Source organism: Bidens hawaiensis, unplaced genomic scaffold (assembly GCF_021521415.1).
Source record: "Bidens hawaiensis isolate Kalapana, Puna unplaced genomic scaffold, B.hawaiensis_p1.1 tig00012815_1, whole genome shotgun sequence".
Taxonomy (NCBI): domain Eukaryota; kingdom Viridiplantae; phylum Streptophyta; class Magnoliopsida; order Asterales; family Asteraceae; genus Bidens; species Bidens hawaiensis.
This window is the reverse complement of record NW_027492067.1, coordinates 224,449-241,106: the sequence shown is the minus strand read 5'-3', so window position 1 is coordinate 241,106 and position 16,658 is coordinate 224,449. Positions and strand designations below refer to the sequence as shown.

At 33.3% G+C, this 16,658-nt stretch overlaps 2 protein-coding genes across 2 annotated transcripts; one reads left to right on the top strand and one right to left on the bottom strand.

The window, feature by feature from the left end:
• Nucleotides 1-872: 872 nt before the first annotated feature.
• LOC143542318 (U-box domain-containing protein 9-like) lies at nucleotides 873-3,515 on the top strand. Its single transcript, XM_077034932.1, has 2 exons — nucleotides 873-1,312; nucleotides 2,260-3,515. The coding sequence occupies exons 1-2, from the start codon at nucleotides 956-958 to the stop codon at nucleotides 3,343-3,345; spliced, it is 1,443 nt and encodes a 480-aa protein (XP_076891047.1). The 5' UTR covers nucleotides 873-955; the 3' UTR covers nucleotides 3,346-3,515.
• Nucleotides 3,516-9,943: 6,428 nt separating this feature from the next.
• LOC143542302 (adenylylsulfatase HINT3-like) lies at nucleotides 9,944-13,843 on the bottom strand. Its single transcript, XM_077034918.1, has 8 exons — nucleotides 13,657-13,843; nucleotides 13,441-13,624; nucleotides 11,853-11,908; nucleotides 11,622-11,679; nucleotides 10,978-11,044; nucleotides 10,827-10,882; nucleotides 10,306-10,359; nucleotides 9,944-10,227 (listed from the first exon to the last, which is right to left on the bottom strand). Exons 2-8 carry the CDS (start codon nucleotides 13,600-13,602, stop codon nucleotides 10,096-10,098), a joined length of 585 nt encoding a protein of 194 aa, XP_076891033.1. The 5' UTR covers nucleotides 13,603-13,624; nucleotides 13,657-13,843; the 3' UTR covers nucleotides 9,944-10,095.
• Between the last annotated feature and the right edge of the window lie 2,815 nt (nucleotides 13,844-16,658).

The window sequence follows — 16,658 nt, the reverse complement described above, 5'->3', positions numbered from 1 at the left end:
GTTACTAGATTGTTGAAGTTTAAAAGAAACATATGTATTAATAAGATTTTTTTTAATTAACACACCATTTGCTTAATACTATTTTACAAATGATCCAATTACAACAGGGAGACAGGTAAGCGAATAATAAGTTGCGCCACAACCCCTTAATAAATGGCAAAATCAGTCATACTAGAAACAAAGCCATGATTCTTCTACGTCGATAAGTTACTATATACAACCCACTAAACTCTTTTAAGGAACACAACATATTCGGTGACAAATGACCCAAATGTATAAAAAAACAAAGAGAATGAAAACACGATGTCTCTTAGCACAAACTTTCTCATGTTTACCAACTTTCCTTAATCATGCATTCAATACAACCAGCTTATCAATAAATTCGGTGCCCCTGAGCCTGACAAAGAGGAACACTTCGTCCACACAAGCTTGTTTCCCTGATTATGCATTCAACACGGCCTGCCTAACAACAAACTCGTTGCCGAGAACCCTACTTGCTTAAACACATGGTCATATTTCCATTAGTTTGTATTGTGGGTGGCAAATGGGTTGGGTAGAACGAGTTACGGGTCAAAACGAGTTATGAGTCGGAACGGTTGGGTTGAAATAAAAATCGTTGAAAAAAATTCAATAAAAATTAATAAAAAATTATAACTCAAAATACAAATAAAAATAAAAAAAATGTTTTTATTGTTGCCCATGCTAAAAAAAAAAAAAACTCGAGAAATTAAAAGTTTGCAATATGTAAAACACAAGGTTCATATTTGCAATTTATAAAATCTTAAGACATCTTATTCTATAAACCTGTAACTCCCACATCTCTTACACTCCTCCATCATCATTCTTCTCTCTCTCTGTCACCTCACTTTCTCTCTCTACACTCATACTCTTCACAAACCCACACACACAAACACTGTGTGTAACCAACCTATTCATCTAATGCCCATCTAACCCGATGGCCAAAAGCGGCGTATTCGAACCCGATCCCTCACTAACCGCCGCAAAAGCTGCCATGGAGTTGAAGAAGGAGTTACAGAGACTCGTCAAGTCAATTACCCAACACCCAGATGATGAAATTGAATTTGAAATTGAATTGATTGATAAAAGTATTCACACTCTGCAAGCTTTAAAGGATTTAAAAGCAAGAAATCAACGATCCATTTCATCTTCTAATAATAATAATAAGAAACAATTGATTGATAATAATAATAATAATAGTTCGAATTCGATTTGGACCACGTGTCCCCAGGAATTTAGGTGTCCGATTTCGAAAGAGCTTATGAGAGATCCAGTTATTCTCGCTACTGGTCAGGTAAATTTTAAAACTTTTATTATTATTATTAATTTGTGGTATTTGATTTTTAATTGATGTTTATTTACGGAAATTATAATATTAATTGTAATTAATTTGATGGGAGTTTTGTGATCTATTGTGCAAAGAATTAAAATTTAAGGGTTTGTTTAATTTAAACCAAACCGGTGAGACCCACGAGGCCCGACCCGGATCAGACCCGGTTATTTACAATCGGGTTGGTTCCGGGGTCTCGTGGGTCTGACCGTTTTTTATTTATATAAACCGGGTGAGACTCGCGAGACTTGAATAGGTCAGAAAAATAGGGTCGGATTGCGGGTCTTGAGAAGACCGCTAAACGGGTCCGGGTCGGGTCTCGCGGGTTTGACTTGTTTCCACACTCCTATAATTAGGTTAGAATATTTAGGGCTGTTCACGAGTCGAGCCAGGGTGGTTTCGAGCTCGGGCTCAAAATTAAACGGGGCAACTCAACTAAGGCTCTAGCTTGATTTTGAAGTTAAACGAGATTAAGATCGAGCCAACGAGACGAGCCATGATCGAGCCGAGCCTAGGACGATTTTTGCTCGGTTACAAAAATGAGCCAACTTCGCGCAGGATGTTTCAAATTAAGTTTTTTAGCTAGTTTTATTCAAGCTTTTATCGAGCGAGCCCGAGCTTCGAGCCTCGAGCTTTTTGAATGAATGATGTTTACTTTTGTTGAAATTACATTTGATTAATCTAATTCAATAAGTTAATTTATAATATTAAGATTTACATATGGAATAATGTTTACTTGGAATAACACTTGATGAGTTTACAGTTGGATTAATATAATTCAATAAGTAAGTTTTGCATATGAAAATTTGCTTATGAAAGTTGATTATTTTAATTTAATTGGAAGTGTGAAATTACACTTGGTTTACTGGTTATTTTTGTTTATTTAATGATGATTATTAATTAATTTGCAGACTTATGATAGACCTTTTATCCAGAAATGGTTAAAAGCCGGAAACCGAATATGTCCGAAAACTCAACAAGTTCTATCACACACCATATTAACACCAAACAACTTGGTTAGAGACATGATAACTCAATGGTGCAAGACGCGTGGGGTCCAGTCTCCCGGCCTGGTTCAGTACACAGACCAAGACGGACTAACCGAAGCCGACCGTGACCTGTTCCTATCGCTTCTCAAGAAAATGCAGTCTACACAGTCCGAGCAAAAAGAAGCTGCGAGAACATTGAGATCGTTAACGAAACGAATGCCTTCGTTTCGTGCGTTGTTTGGTGAGTCTTTGGAATCGATACCGCAATTATTAACGCCATTGTGTCAAACCAAGTCGCAAACCGAGATCCACCCGGACCTTCAAGAAGATTTGATCACGACGCTGTTGAATCTTTCGATTCACGATAATAATAAGAAACTCGTGGCGGAAACACCGATGGTGATCCCGTTGTTGCTGGACGCGTTAAGATTCGGGACGATTGCGACTAGAGCGAATGCAGCCGCGACGCTTTTCACTTTATCCGCTCTTGATTCGAATAAATTGTTAATCGGGAAATCGGGTGCGTTAAAACCGTTGATTGATCTTTTGGAAGAAGGGCATCCGTTGGCGATGAAAGACGTCGCTTCCGCAATCTTTAACTTATGCATCGAACATGAAAACAAAGCTCGAGCTGTTAGAGACGGTGCGGTTAGAGCTCTACTAAACAAGATTAAAAACCGAGTTCATGTTGACGAGTTTTTAGCAACTCTTGCGATGCTTTCGAGTAACCAAAAGGCGGTTGAGGAAATGGGAGATCTTGGTGCGGTTTCTTGTTTACTTTTGTTAATAAAGGAAACGAATTGCGCACGGAATAAGGAGAATTGTATCGCGGTTTTGTACACCATTTGTTATTATGACAGAACAAAGTGGAAGGAAATGAGGGACGACGAGAGCAAGTACGGAACGTTGTCTCAAGTTGCGCAAAATGGTACTTCGAGAGCGAAAAGGAAAGCGAATGGGATACTCGATAGACTTAATCGAGCCATCAATTTGACTCACACTGCGTGATCGAAAAAGGTTGTAAATTCATCATCTTTTTATCTCATGGTTTGTTTGGTTTCTTTTTCAAAGTCAATTTTGTAAATTCTTGTCCCTAAGTTTGAGCTTATTGTAGCCATTGTGAATAATTACCATATTGTTATATATATAATATATCTATTTATATGATTTTGTTATCTTATCTTATACTACTTTGGTGCTTGAAATGATGCACATGATATGATATGATATGATATGATATGATATGAAATGTATTTTCTGTGGTTTTAAATTTTAATTAATTCACTAACAATCAAGTCAAACCAAGTTCATATTTGCTGTATTAGTTTTTTGTCCATTAAGTATGCACATGGTTGGGTGTTAGATAACTTGACCTTCACTTGAGGAATCACATGCTCTGTCTAAATTAAAAAAAATGATTTTATTTATTTATTTTTAAGCACCCAATTGATAAAGATTTGATAAGTTTTAAAGTTTGAATGGTGTAACGAGACGGCTCGTTTAACATGGCAGAGTTTGAGCTTGAGCTTAGCTCGTTTCAATTGGTTTATCCAAAGCTCGAGCTTGGCTAACTCTAGCTCACTTTGATATATGATTTTGTTTTTTTTTTTGTTTTATTGTCAATTAAGTTACATAAGTGTTTTTTTGGGGGTTAAGGGACCAAATTATCATTGACTTAACGGACAAATCTAACGGCCATTCATCAAATTGATATAAATTGTTATAAATCCTCTATTTAAGGATGTTCAGTGTAATTAATAAAGATTAATGACCCGAGCTGCAAGCTAGTATATATATACATAAAGAACGAATCTTGTAATTTACTCTAAAATTTATTGTTTATGTAAATTATAATTTCCTTCTAGCTAAGAGGCTAGCTGGACTCGGCGTAAGAAGCTTGGGCTTGTTTATAAGCGATGCTATTTTTAGGCTCGGGTTCAAACTTGTTTAAACTCGACTTAATTCGAGCTTTTAGCTAGCAGTCTCGAATAGCTTACGAGGGCCTAATCGGCTCATTTATACCCCTCCACACAAGATGGGAATTGCTTTGGATTATGTTTGGGTCCATGGAATAAGAAGCCAACCCAAACTTGTTGGTCACAACTACATGGAATATAATTCTTGAATTATTGATGGGTAAAAGTGAAGTGAATGGATGAGAAAAATAATAAGAAGAGTATACGCCAATAATCAATGGGGGCAATGTCTATCCATCAATCTAAGATGCCACCCATTTCTTTTTATGTAAAGTCTTCATTGAAAACAGTTGGGAACCCCATGACCCTTTATTCTGCCACCATCACATTACCTTGTTCTTGTTTTTGGGTATATTATGCATTCATTTTTTATATTTTGAATTAACTTCATTTTTTTTGTCAAGTCATTAATTTCTTGATATGTTTTAGTTACTTTTTTTTAATTGATTTTACAGTTATATTATTCTGTTATTATGTCTAATTCATCCTTTTGTTCTAGCAAGATGAATATGACATGTTTTGGTATTTATTTCTCTATAATTTCCTTTTCTCTCTCACTTTTTGCTTTTTCTTTCTTTCGTGTTTGCTGAGTATTATAATCGCTTTTTTAGGAGAATAAGTAGATGTCGAAAGCTATTAAAAATGATTCTCTAGGGGTGTCGGTTGACGGAATAAGTAAGCGAACTTGAAAAGAGTTCATATATTCATTCGTGTTAAAGACGTAAAACTAGCTTACACACTTTCAAAATTGTGTTATGTATAAGGTGTTTAATGTTCATTTGAGAAACTGAGTTTACTTAAAATACTTTAAACTCAATTAGAGGAACTAAATGAAAATAATTGGAGCATGGGAAAAGAAGAATGAGTAGTTGGGAATATTGAATAGAATTTTTGAAAATGAAAAATTGTAAATGATTTAAGAGAGATTAATTTTTAAAGTTTAAATGTTAAATAAAACCTGTTTATTAAACGTGCCATGTTAAGGGTTAACCGGTTTAATAAATGAGTTATATTAGCAACCTAAAAACCTGAATACTTTTATGTTATACATCTGGTCATATCCCAGATAGACGTACTTAAATTTTTCAGATAAAAAGCCGTGAAATTACTATTTTGCCTATACGAGTTGATGATTACCGCAAGATAACATTGACATTTCATTGCATTTTTAAAGGACGATATTAGACATGTCATTGCATTTTAAAGGACGATATTCCATGTAGGTACTATGTTATTTTGTCGCTATTTTGATATCCCCACCATCATGATCAAAGAAGAAGAGGTTTTGCTTGATTTGGACACTGAAAAATAGCAATTCTTAGCTTGAATGAGCATAAAAGACAATAAAATATGTGGTGCAGTATAAGGTAAAAGAATGAAAATAGAAGTAGAAGTAGAAGGGAATCTTTTAGAAATTAAAATATGGTGGTCCAAAATCTATTGAATCATAATAGACGGACCAAATTATGAAATAAGCTTTTAACCAAAGAAAAAGTTTTTGCTTGCTTAAAGCATAACACCCATATTTATTGGTCCAACTCCTTTACCTTTTACCAATTAATTATTCATATTTTTAGTTGAAATATATAATAAATTTTATGGTTTGTGTTATGCTAGTTATACTGTTAATTATTAAATCATCCAAATAGGGGATTTTAAAATTCCTTTATTGTATATGAATATAATTTGGGGGTTTCACTCTTATGGTAAAAAAAATAAACGAATTTAAAAACGTCTTAAAAACGTACTTTAGTTCTCCATTCACTCAATAAACCTGTTTTTGGGTGTTTTGTATAAAACGCCATCGTGTCCTATCTTCTATACACCATCCACTATTTCATATAAATATAAACAATAATGCATGCTATTGATTCTTTTATAAAAAATAAAGATGTCAAGGATTTCTTGGTCATCACGGTGTTTACGTGATTGGTCACTAGCCACATATGTATATGACATAGTTACATAGCCTAAGACTCTTGACTCAATAAAAATAACCAACATTGTCGTTTTCTTACATTTGATTACCAACTTAAAACAAATAAAAATTATTGATCTATTATTAACTTATATTAAGCATGTAAAATGTTGAATGATGGTTTATGTTAAAATATAGTCTCATAGAAGTTTAATATTTGTTTTGATTCGATGGCGAGGGTATATCTCAAAGGCGAAGATTCTAGTTGGATATTTGTGGGTGGATTTATCTCCATTGGAGGAGAGTTGTCATTTTATAAATCAAACTCTTGACCGGTAAAATAACTTAAATAATCCACCACTTTTTATTTTAACCAATATATCTCAACCTCTTTGTTAGTGCATTATCCTTGTAAGTCAAATATTTACAACTTATCTTATTTTTTTAGAACCGATACAACTTATTTTATAATTTGGTCTATTTTCTCATAACAACTAGGTGTGTAGTTTCACTTTGGTTATTTTCTCTGTAGCACCTTTAATAAACTACTTCGATTTAGTTTAGATTTATCCCACGTTTTATGAATGTTATTGTTAAAGGACTTGGTTTTGTATAAAAAAGGGCTAACGATACATCTTGTTGCATGTTTATATATTCGTATAAATGTAAACACTAATTTTTAATCAAAAAAATTTAGACATATCACCCATGAACTTTTTAAATTAAAACAAAATATAAAAGTATATATGTTATAAAGCTTACATGTTTAACCCATTTGTTACGATCCATTGTCATATATCACGCATTTAATCAGTTTGCAATCTGAGTACAATTCGTTTATAATCCATCAAATTGTTTACAACCCGTCAACTATTTTGACTTGTTTACATTGAGCTACCGAATATCTACGATTTTATACAAATAACCATATGGGTTACACTCCTTTAAATGATTTGAGACATAAATATTAAGAGAAAAAAAATAAATATTATTTTTATAATTATTATCCACATAGATCCAAGAATAAAGAGGTGGCATTGTTACTAATATTGGCAATACATACAAAACTATGATATGACAGTGGCCATGTTTCTTTTATTATTAGTGAAACTGTGACAGTAGTAGCATCTCTAGGAGTACTCAAAATCCAAAATCACAAGACCCAATAAACGGTCAGTAAAAGGTTGGGAATGTATGATTATCTAATCAAGAATCTACATTGGGTTATGATTACATAAACATTAATTAATCAATTTAAAGTTACACTTCCCCAATAAATGACTTAACCAAGAATATATGCTTTCAAGTTTCAACTGGTGTTTGTTGCATGGTACATGACACAATAAGTTAAATGTGCAAGTTGCATTGCATTGCATTGCATTGCATTGCATTGCATTGCATTGCATTGCATTGGTTGGAATTTGTACTGCATCACCTACCAAAACACCAAAACAATTGATGATACAAGTGATGCATAGAATGAATATTTATTTTAGTAATTGGGTTAAGATCAATCAAATCTTTGCCTTCTTGGTGAGTCAAACAGTTGGCGAGTAAATTTTTACTGAGTTGTAATTAAGTTGTACATCGAATGTATTTAGGATGGTGGGTTGAAATAAAGTTGTACACATGTTAAACAGGAGAGCGGGTTGAATTTATATATCATATATTTAATAAAAAAAGTTATTTCATTTTAAACCGATCATTTTATCAAGATGCTTAATTATAATACCACTCTGACATGGACCGTTGATTACTTGATTTAACGGATTAGATTGATCAATCATTAAGGCTAGAGATGCACAAATCGGGTTTTCTAAATACCCGGGTTCGGGTATGACCGGGTACGGGTATGACCGGGTATTGGTAATAATTGGGTAGGGTTCGGGTCGTGTATTGTCTCTAAAAATCATATCCTATGCATCGGGTTCGGGTCGGGTATAGAACCGGGTATTCTAAAACCGGGTATTTGAATACCCTATTATCGGGTATTGAAAAAACTCTATTTACGGGTTTTTTCGGGTTTTTTTCCGGTATTTTTTTTATATAGATTGAATTTTTTAAAAGTTTACACTTTTTAGGGGTATTATTCGGGTATTTTTAAGGTATTTTTTGGTATACATCGGGTATTTGAAATACCCGATTTCGGGTAATAGAAAACCTCGGTTCCGGGTTCGGGTATTACCGGGTACAAATCGGGTTTTCGGGTATTACCGGGTACAAATCGGGTCCGGTTCGGGTTTGGGTTTTAATGCCAAAATGCATACCCTATCCGTACCCTACGGGTAGGGTCGGGTTCGGGTATTAAAAACCCGGGTATTAGAAAAACCGGTTCCGAGTATTTATTTCGGGTCCGGTTCCGGGTTCGGGTTTTTTGTGCACCTCTAATTAAGGCTACATCTAAATTGGCGTGTCAATGTAGACTTAATTAGTAGGCTATGTAGTCTTGATAGCTTGGGCTAAGCCTGGATTTGAGATATGTGAGCTGATCACCAAGTTGGGCTTTTGAGTTCTTGGGCCTTAAATTTATTTAGAGTGACAAACTTACGTCTTGTTCTTGAGTTTTTTAACCAAGGAAAGAAAGGGAAAAAAGGGGGAATGATAAGAAAGGGAAGGGAAGAGAATGAAATTTTTTTTTAATAGGTGTGTTCTTGAGTTAGAAGGAAATTGGAGGAAAGAAAAGGATAACTTATTGGGAAAAAACTTATCCTTAGTAATCATCCCATTTTTGGGAGGATAATTTATTGGGAAAAAACATCAATTTAATCCCTCCTAACTCCTCCTACTCCTTTCCTTTCCATCATAAAAAAAACTCAAAAACACCCATTTTTTAACTATCCTTAGTTTTCCTTTCCTTTCCATACTTTAAAAAAACTCAAGAACAGGACGTTAAATTAATTAGGCAAAAAAAAAGGAGCAATAGAAATAAAGAACCAAATAGAATCAGGCTTGCTGCCTCATTTGTATTTGACAAGCATTTCACATTTTTGGCAGTTTTTTCCAGCTTTAAATAAATTCTCACTAGTTTATTAGTTTGTCAAGTAAAGAAACAATAGACACAATCATCATCATGTGTAGTGGATTGGGCGTAAACGAACAAACCCATCTTATTTAGATTATTGCGAATTTTTTTTATTTTATTTACTAGCGACGTCTCTATACGATGAAGATAAAGATCACAGTTACAATGCTCCATTAATAACATAGTGAGTGTTAGCGAGTATAATTCAAATGTTTCCATATTGCTTCTTGCCACATAATTGATCTGGTGGTGTTGCCTTCCCAATATCGTGAGTAATCACCAAATATAAGATAGTTTATTTATAGAAATTGTTCTTTAAGTTTAAGTTTGTGTATATACTGAGTGTTAGCGAGTAATCACCCTCCTCAGACCCTACTATAGCTTTGCTATTGGTGGGATATACTGAGTACGATGATGATGATGATGATGTTCTTTAAGTTTGTGTTTTTTTTACCTTGTCTTAGAATATTCATGATTGTTTCTCATCTTCATTAACTTGACTTGAACACTACTCTTGAAATGTTAAAAGAACATGAATTTAATGATCATTTTGATCAATGTATGAACTTCACAAGTGTTATTTCCTAGTAAAAATATTTACTTTATTAATAACAAACTATAGGTGCAAACATGATGGATATACAAACTTATAATGAAACATTTAGCTGTCAAACATAAGCTGAAAAAAGATTGTAAAAACCCAAATGGGCACCAGAAAAACACACACTGCAAGTCTCTCCAATTTGTACAATCAATAAATCAACTTAAAAGAAGAAAATATTAAAGTTACAAAGCAAACAAAGTTTGGATCATAAAATTACAAACCATGAGAGTGGGCCCTGCTATCTTCCAATGAGAGTGGTTCCATGATCTTTGTTGTCTTCAAACCCATCCACAAATGACAATTGTTGTCTAATGTTATTAACAAGATGCAAAGCTTCCTGGTCTAGCTTTAAAGGATGCCTCTTCAAACTCTGAATTTAAAAAAAAAAAAAAACATTAACAAATTAATAGATATAAACCAAAAATCTGTGATAATTTGTATAGCATACCTCCGAAGCCCATAGGCAGTCGCGGGCCCTACGAGGAATTATATGAATGTGTGTCTGAACCAAGAAGAACAATAACAAGATAATCGGTTAACTTGAATTAAATTTTTCGTCCTTAAACCAAATAAATAACAAGAAACTTCCTTTACGTTTTAAAAAGGTTGCATGTTTCATCCTTTCCACTAACAGGCGTTAGATTTTTCTGCTAAGTCTAGTCATTCCTATGAGGGCATTTTTGTCATTTTACCATTCACTCAAAAAAATAGAAGTTGAATAATATTTATTAAATAAAAAAAAATACCCACATGACCGGAATTAACAGAAGAAACTAACGCCCGTTAGTGAAAAAGGATGAAACGTGTAAACATTTTAAAACATGAAGAATGATTCCTGTTATTTCCTTAGTTTAAAAACGAAACCTGAAATTTGGTATATACTTGTGTAACTAACTTGTTAAATTATACAAACATCTAATCAGACTTGCATAACACGAATAAAAAGAAACCTCGGTTATTGATACTTACATGAGATATAACTTGGCCTGCATCCACACCATTGTTGACCAACAAGTTGAATGAATCTGAAAGTTTCATTTATAATGTCATAAAAACGCAACTTTAATATTCAAAATATCATCTTGAAGCATTAAGAAAAAAGATTAACAAAACACATTACCAGAATCAGTGGCTTTCATTACCGCCTTGCTAATATAAGGTACCTTTGAGCACATTGCAGCAACCACCTGCAAATTTATCACATTATTGCCAAAAATATTGAAAAAATAAAAATAAAAATAAAAATAAAATCTTGAAAGGGTTTTCAATTTACTAAGTTAGGCCTGTAAACGAACCGAACGTTCAGTGAGCATGAACATAAAGTTTTGTCTAGTTAAAAGGAAGAACATGAACACATGTCTCGTTTGTTCATTTAGATTCGTTTATGTTCGTTAGTTTACGTTTGTTAAAATATTCATTTAAACTTTTCGGCCAATTACAACTTGGCAGATTTTATAACTTTTCAGGCCCAACGCATCGTTCTTCACGCTACTTTTAACTAGTTTGTTCATCTATATTTAGTTATGTATGTCCGTTATTTGAACCGTTCATTCATCAAGAAACGAACATAAATGGACACGAACATATTCACTTTGTCAAGAAGAAAACTCCATTTGTTTAATTTTTCGTGTTTGATCGTCTGTTCGGTTAAATTTAAACGAACAAACACAAACATCTTTTGTTCGTGTTCGTTCGGTTCTTTTACAAGCCTAATTTTCATGGTACAAAAATTAGTGAGAGGTTATAATATAAATAAGAACTTACTGACGGAGGAGTTGCTACAAGAGATGGAAAATGGGATCTAGGAATAATAAGGCAGTGCCTGACAAAATGGTAAGACAAACTATTTAGTGAAAAATTAATAGGAAACCGTCTAACGTTGAACATGTAAAGATACAAAAGGGAATGTTATCTTGGTTTTATAACGTGTTAGACGTTTGATTGCTTATAAGGAGCGGAAGTTTTGATTGCATATTAAGATATATGATACCTTACCCAGGGCTAACAGGATTGTTATCCAAAAAGCATAAGCATTCATCATCTTCATATAGCTGCAGTCAGATGAAATTTAACGAAAAAAGAACAACGTATCATGTTGATCATAATAGAAAAGCAAACATAAACCCTACCAAACTATTTATGCTAAACAATGACATGACTCAAACCTAAACTTACTAGGACACTAAGACTAATTCTACAAATAAATAAACCAAACTAGAAAATCCTATCTAATATCATAAACAAACCAATAATTCTCAACTAACAAACTTAACCAACTAAAAACAATTTTAAACCATAAACAAATTAATATTTCCATTTCATTGCAAAAAACTATAGAAGTAGTAAACCCTGTAAGGTATTTTGTATTGTTGGTCAACTATTTATAGGAATAAAATGAGAATAATTACAAAGAAAACATAATCAATATATCAAATCATATTTTTTAAACTATGGCACTGTTATAACAATAAACTCTAACCAATATAAATTCTCTAGTGTGAATATTTGATTTGAGTAATTTACATGCTTACTTAAACAGTCAACTTCAGTTTTCCAAAATTTTGCTTGATCCTGAGAAATTTGGATTTACACGTTTGAGCATTCAATATTATGTCAATTTCTCCCAAAAGTTTTTTTTTTCTTTTCATATTTATGTTTCCACTCTGTATTAGGATTTTGCAGACACATGAAACCGAACACACAAAAGCCAATAACGAACATGAGGATTTAACGCGGTTCGGTCTAGACTGACCTACGTCTGCGTGTGACAACTAGATAAAATGTTAAGAGTTTGTAACTTAGTAACAAGAAGTCCCAAACGAGGTGGGCATAGGGCAGGCTGCCCTGCACCTGTTTCCTAACTAAACACAGGCCTAACCAAGGTCTTTGCAATATAACACTCTGGGTATGTTTGGCAAAACTAGCTGCTAACTGTGGCTGGAATCTGGTAGCTGTAGTTTTTTAAATATATTTAGATGTTGGGCATAGTAGCTGGAACTTTTAATAAAATGTATAAAATTACTAAAATGGGCATAACTACAAACAATAATAGTAAATATATTTACTTTGGAAGGTTATTTAAGTAAATTAAAATACTAAAGCCTGTAACTCTTTCTAAACGCTACTAGTAGAAGCTTTAAGCTTTTTCTCCTAACCTAAAAGCTTCAAGCTCCTTGAACCAAACAAGGCTTTTAATTGCGTAGGAGCTCTTTCTTAAAAGCTTTGACGCTAAAAGCTCCTAAAAGCTTCCAGACAAACATACCCATATGTGTCACACTTGGAGTGTTTTATATACATCTAGACTCTAGAGCAAAAGACTTGTAATGGTTATATACTTATATAGGCAATGATAAGTGAACAAGTATTCAATTCAATTACCATATCGAGAGAGAAACCTACCTAAGATTCATCTGAGCTCCAAATTTGGGAATACAAAACATAATAATCAATTAACACAATTTAATAAAGCTTAATAAAGCATACATAATGCACAATTTCAACAACCCATATAATAATAATAATAATAATAATAATAATAATAATAATAATAATAATAATAATAATAATAATAATAATAATATACCTTCAAAGCAGGTGCTTCACCTCGAACAATCTTGCAGAAAATGCAATCAGTGTTCTCGGAATCAGAACATAAAGAAACATTAATCGAAGTGGATGGTGAGACTGTAATTGGACGAAGATGAGAACCGATGACGGATAAACGACGTCGTTGAGCACCTTCCATTATTAATAAATCAATCAATCAATCGGTCAGTATCATATCAAGTATCAAGAGTAAGTAAGTGATCGGGCCACCATGGTTTACTGAATAATAATAATAATAATAATTTGTGGTGTGTAGAAGAACAAGGGGGTTTCGTTGGTTGTGGATTATCCGTGATCTTTCTCTCTTTCTAAACGACAACTCAGTTATCAATTGGCTGGTCACTCGTGGGTTCTCTTTTTCTTTGTTATTTAATCTTAAACTAGATAGATAAATATATTGCTTTAAAAAACTATTGGTTCAGTTTTTATATTAGACTTGACTGACAAATAAACCCCGTGATTTAAGAAATAAATTACATTATTTTAGACTTTTAGTTTTTAATATCCTATTTTAAAAGGTTGCCTTTTTCATATGCTGAGTTTTTTTATTGCAAGTTTGTAACATTACTTATTTGTTGAAACTTGAAACTAAGGCTAATAAGTATAGTTTATTCAACCGTTTTTTTTTACTTATCGCGTATGTCATGTCAGCTCTTCTTTTACTAACAACATCATTGCCGGCTCTTCTTATATCATTTAACATCATTTATCCTGGGTATTGATCATTTTTTATCAATATCCATCATTTTCATTATTTAATATTATAATAAAAAAGAAAAGAAAAAACAAAAAATTTGATTCGATTAGATTGGGGCAAATGGGAATGACCTGAATGACCACGATTTTTTGTGTGAGATAGCACGGGGGGGGGGGGGGGTTGTCAAATTGGTGTATACCCATAGGCCTAATTGTGATGACTATCAATTGGTATAAAGCTCAAGGATTCTAACTTAACGTCAACCAAACTCATTTTCTTTCATTTGGGACTCCATCTATATTCAAATAAGACTCTACTCCTCGAGATTAGGTTTTGACGTCTAGTTGTGAAACTGTTGTTGGTCTTCCTTCATCAACGACCACCTTAACACTCCTAAAGGCCTAATACGTGGTGCAAGTCATGTATTGGTGTGCCAACATTTGTCACCAAACATATGCTGTGGTTGCCAATTAATCAAGAGGACGAGTGAGAAAGTATGAAAGGTTTGTTGAATGTGAGATAGATTGGTGAGGGGCAGTGACAAGTGAGGTCGAGAGGCAAATAGTGATTGTGACGGGGCATAATGAAATATTAGGGACGTTAGGGGACTCACAAGACACAAGTGGTCAAAGGAACCGAACTATAAATAAAGGCTATCACAAATGAATATATTGTATAAGTCCATTTATTATGAGTTGGGTTGGAACTTTCAGTCATTCACTAACAATAAGCCCAATCTATAGACTTTTCACTTTAGTAGTCCATTTTTTATTAAACAGTTCAATTTTCATCTTTTTATTAAGGTAAACATAATAACATGTTGACAATGCATAAGATTGTGAGAACTTTCTTTTAGGTAAAATACTATTTATTTTTTTAAAAATCCCTTAAAGTTATAATATATTAATATTCAAAAACTTTGTAAAATAATATAATATTGTTTTTATTCAAAATGTATTCAACAGATATCTCAAATACACGTTTTAAACCACACTCTATATTTAAAATAAAACGTGGAAACACGAATGACTTCCCAAAGTAGAAATAAGTGTCACCCATTGAAATTTAAAGCCATTCTAATACAAAACGTAAGTAAACATGATGTTGAAAACCGTTTAGAAGAGAATTATAATATTGGACAATCCTTAGAATTTTAAAAAAGAACAAAAAAAAAGATCCTTCATAGATAGCCATATGAAGAATTTGAAAAGATAAATGGGAATGCACCTTATAATGTATAATATATATATCCCTATATAAAGAGTTTTGAGCATTGATTTTACCGAACAATTAACACGATTTTCCCTATCTTTGGTGACCAAAGTGAGATATGAACAGGTTGTTTGTAGTTAAGATACCTGTTGTAGGTACAATAGTTAAACAACATTAGTAATAGTTATTTATGGTAGTCGTTTGTAACATCCTAGACACATCTCACATTGTCCATAGACATAAGAGTTGTGTTCATAAGAAATATTGGACGCAAATATTAATTAATACATTTTAGGAGTAATGTTTGTGGATGAGAGAACAACTCCATAATCAAGCATGCTTGAGTGAGAATAGTACTTGGATGGGAGACCTTTAGGAAAGTTTCCACTTGGACAACCAAAAAGACAAAAACATCACATGATCATTTGCTTGTTGGTATCCTTAAGTTTACTAGAATCATCTTGTACGTTAAGATCACCCCTAGACAACCAGACATCTTGCAAAGTGTAGGGCGAGTGCAACCCTAATAGATGAGTGTATGTTAAGTGTTACAGTCACCAACACAAAAAGGTTGAAAAATGAAGGTTGTTTTAGGGAGATTTTAAATCTAATGTGGTATGATGAGATGAAGATTTGTAACTTTTAGCATTGCAAATGCTCTAAAATTTTATACTCGTTGGGTGGCTATGGTAACTTGAATGACAATACAGGGACCTTTTGACATCCTTGTCGGGATGATACATGAATAATGAAGACAATCAATGTCAATTATTACACATATAAGGTGGCAATAATTAAATATTGATCAAAGCAGATTATCTAATGAGGCACACATATAAGTTGTCAAACTAAAGTGAGTTCAAATGAGCCAACATCACCTGTGGTCTTTATTAACCACTCTCACCTAGTAGTCTAGGTTAAAACTATCGTCGTCCCGCCACCACCAAAACACTCATAGTCACTGTCCAACCACCTCTAGCTCCCCATCTTTGCTAGCATCACCTTGTTGTCGTTTCCTCCCCCACATCAACACCGTCACGCTACCAAAACTTCCTCCTCACCATCTACACTATCGACCCCACCTCCAACTATCACTACCAGGCGTCAAAAAAAAAACCCGGTGAACCAATTCTATATCGTTTTGTTTTCCTAAAACGACTAACTTCAACCCGAATGCATTTTGGGTACAACCTATTTTCCTTTAAAACAAACCAAAACTTTTATAAAACAATTCGTTTGAACCCAATACCTGACCATGACCCACATATTTTCAATATGAACCTAGC

Excerpts from the sequence above, each read along its gene's own strand:
- LOC143542302 (XM_077034918.1), bottom strand. The coding sequence starts at position 13,602 with ATGGAAGGTGCTCAACGACGTCGTTTATCCGTCATCGGTTCTCATCTT. Across the intron at positions 11,680-11,852 it reads AACAATCCTGTTAGCCCTGG|GCACTGCCTTATTATTCCTA; the intron begins GTAAGGTATCAT and ends CCATTTTGTCAG. Across the intron at positions 10,360-10,826 it reads CAGGCCAAGTTATATCTCAT|ACACACATTCATATAATTCC; the intron begins GTAAGTATCAAT and ends TTCTTGGTTCAG.
- LOC143542318 (XM_077034932.1), top strand. The coding sequence starts at position 956 with ATGGCCAAAAGCGGCGTATTCGAACCCGATCCCTCACTAACCGCCGCA. Across the intron at positions 1,313-2,259 it reads TTATTCTCGCTACTGGTCAG|ACTTATGATAGACCTTTTAT; the intron begins GTAAATTTTAAA and ends ATTAATTTGCAG.